Genomic DNA, 1,525 nt, shown 5'->3' on the forward strand with positions numbered 1-1,525 from the left:
CACCATGCCAGCCCCACGTGCCAGCCCCAAACGCCCTCAGCTCTGCCAGAATGGACTTCCCATCCCATAGTCCACAGCTTTGCTGGCTGGGGGGCTCCTCTGGCTGGGGATCAGCTTCTGGGCCTGCTGGGAGCCGGCGCTGGGCAGCTTGTTCAGGTTTGTCACGGATGGAGAGATAAAGAGATGCACTTAGCTCTTAAGAGAGAAGGAACAATGTGTTTATCGATAGAAAGCAGGGAGTTTAACGAAGTTTGATAATAAATGCGACAGTGATTGACAAGGTTCGATGGTAAGGTACGTGTGATTTTTTAGTGCATAGAGGACAAAGTCAGATAAAGCTGTCAGGGAGACCTTCCCATGGATTCACAAGGGTCAGAAAGGACCCCCCTGCTCTCTAAACCCTTCTCTAAACTTATCTGTATCCCCAAAATCAATGTGAGGCATATGCAGACATCATGAGCATCACGAACCATCACTGATGGCAGAGAAAGTGCTGGAGGAAGGGCATGGCACGATGGGCCCTGGGCACACATGGTGTATTAGACAGGCATGCTTGGCGGTGACAGGCACGGTGTATTGGACAGGCACGGTGTATTGGACAGGCACAGCGTATTGGACAAGCACACGTGGTGGTGACAAACATGGTGTATTGGACAGGCACGCATGGCCGTGACAGGCATGGCGTATTGAACAGGCACACGTGGCCTGTGGCATCACCAGGACACGCTGCAATGCCTGCCAGCCAGGCTGAGCCTCTCTGCATCCCTCCCCATGGCTCTGCCCTTGTGCAAACTGTCCCGACAGCTGGCCACAACAGTGAGTCATGACAGGGAGTCATGATGGTGGCAGCTGTGCCAGGCCAAACCCAGCACAACTGGCCCATGGCCTGCGAGCGGGGATCCCACCTGCTGGGATGGTGGTGGGAACCATCAACCATGGTGCCCTAGGGGCTGTGGGGATGGGGTCTGCACAGGTGCTTGCCAGTCCCAGAGGAACAATCCCCCCAGCATTAGCAAGGGGGGATCCCTGAAAATGAGGGGGCTGAGACAGCAGGGATGGTGCTGGTGGCACATTAACTGGGCGAGGAGGCGGCTGGGGCAGAGTCCGGGCTGGTGGGGGGAGCCATGGGGTCAGGGTCCACAGGAACGCTGGACACTGCTGGCACAGGATGCACTGTGCTGCAGTGCTGGACGCTGCTCCTCTCCTGTGGGCTCAGCTCCTGAGGGGGACAAGGCGCGCCATGGCCACGGGTCTGCTCTGTGTACCCCCACCCCAGGCACTGCTGCGGCCCCTGGCCATGCCCGAGAGGCTGCTGCTGGGGCCAGGGCCCAGCAACATTCCTCCCCGCATCCTGGCTGCGAGCGGCCGGCAGATCCTGAGCCACATGCACCCTGAGGTGCTGCAGGTGAGCAGCCCCAAGCCCAGCATTCCTCTCCCCCTCCTCTCCCTTGCTTCCCCCGAGGGGCCAGGGTGGCTCTGCCAGGACAAGGAGGGTGATAGCGGATGGGTCCCACCGCCCCAGGGG

General features: G+C 59.5%; 1 protein-coding gene across 1 annotated transcript in view; it reads left to right on the forward strand.

The window, feature by feature from the left end:
* Positions 1-1,240: 1,240 nt before the first annotated feature.
* Positions 1,241-1,525, forward strand: part of AGXT (alanine-glyoxylate aminotransferase) — a 3,236-nt gene continuing 2,951 nt past the window's right edge. Inside the window, exon 1 of the mRNA XM_010192987.1 lies at positions 1,241-1,443. Coding sequence (XP_010191289.1) covers positions 1,241-1,443 — 203 coding nt within the window. The remainder of the gene's footprint in view (positions 1,444-1,525) is intronic.

Source organism: Mesitornis unicolor, unplaced genomic scaffold (genome assembly GCF_000695765.1).
Source record: "Mesitornis unicolor isolate BGI_N332 unplaced genomic scaffold, ASM69576v1 scaffold31209, whole genome shotgun sequence".
In the NCBI taxonomy this organism is placed as follows: Eukaryota; Metazoa; Chordata; class Aves; order Mesitornithiformes; family Mesitornithidae; genus Mesitornis; species Mesitornis unicolor.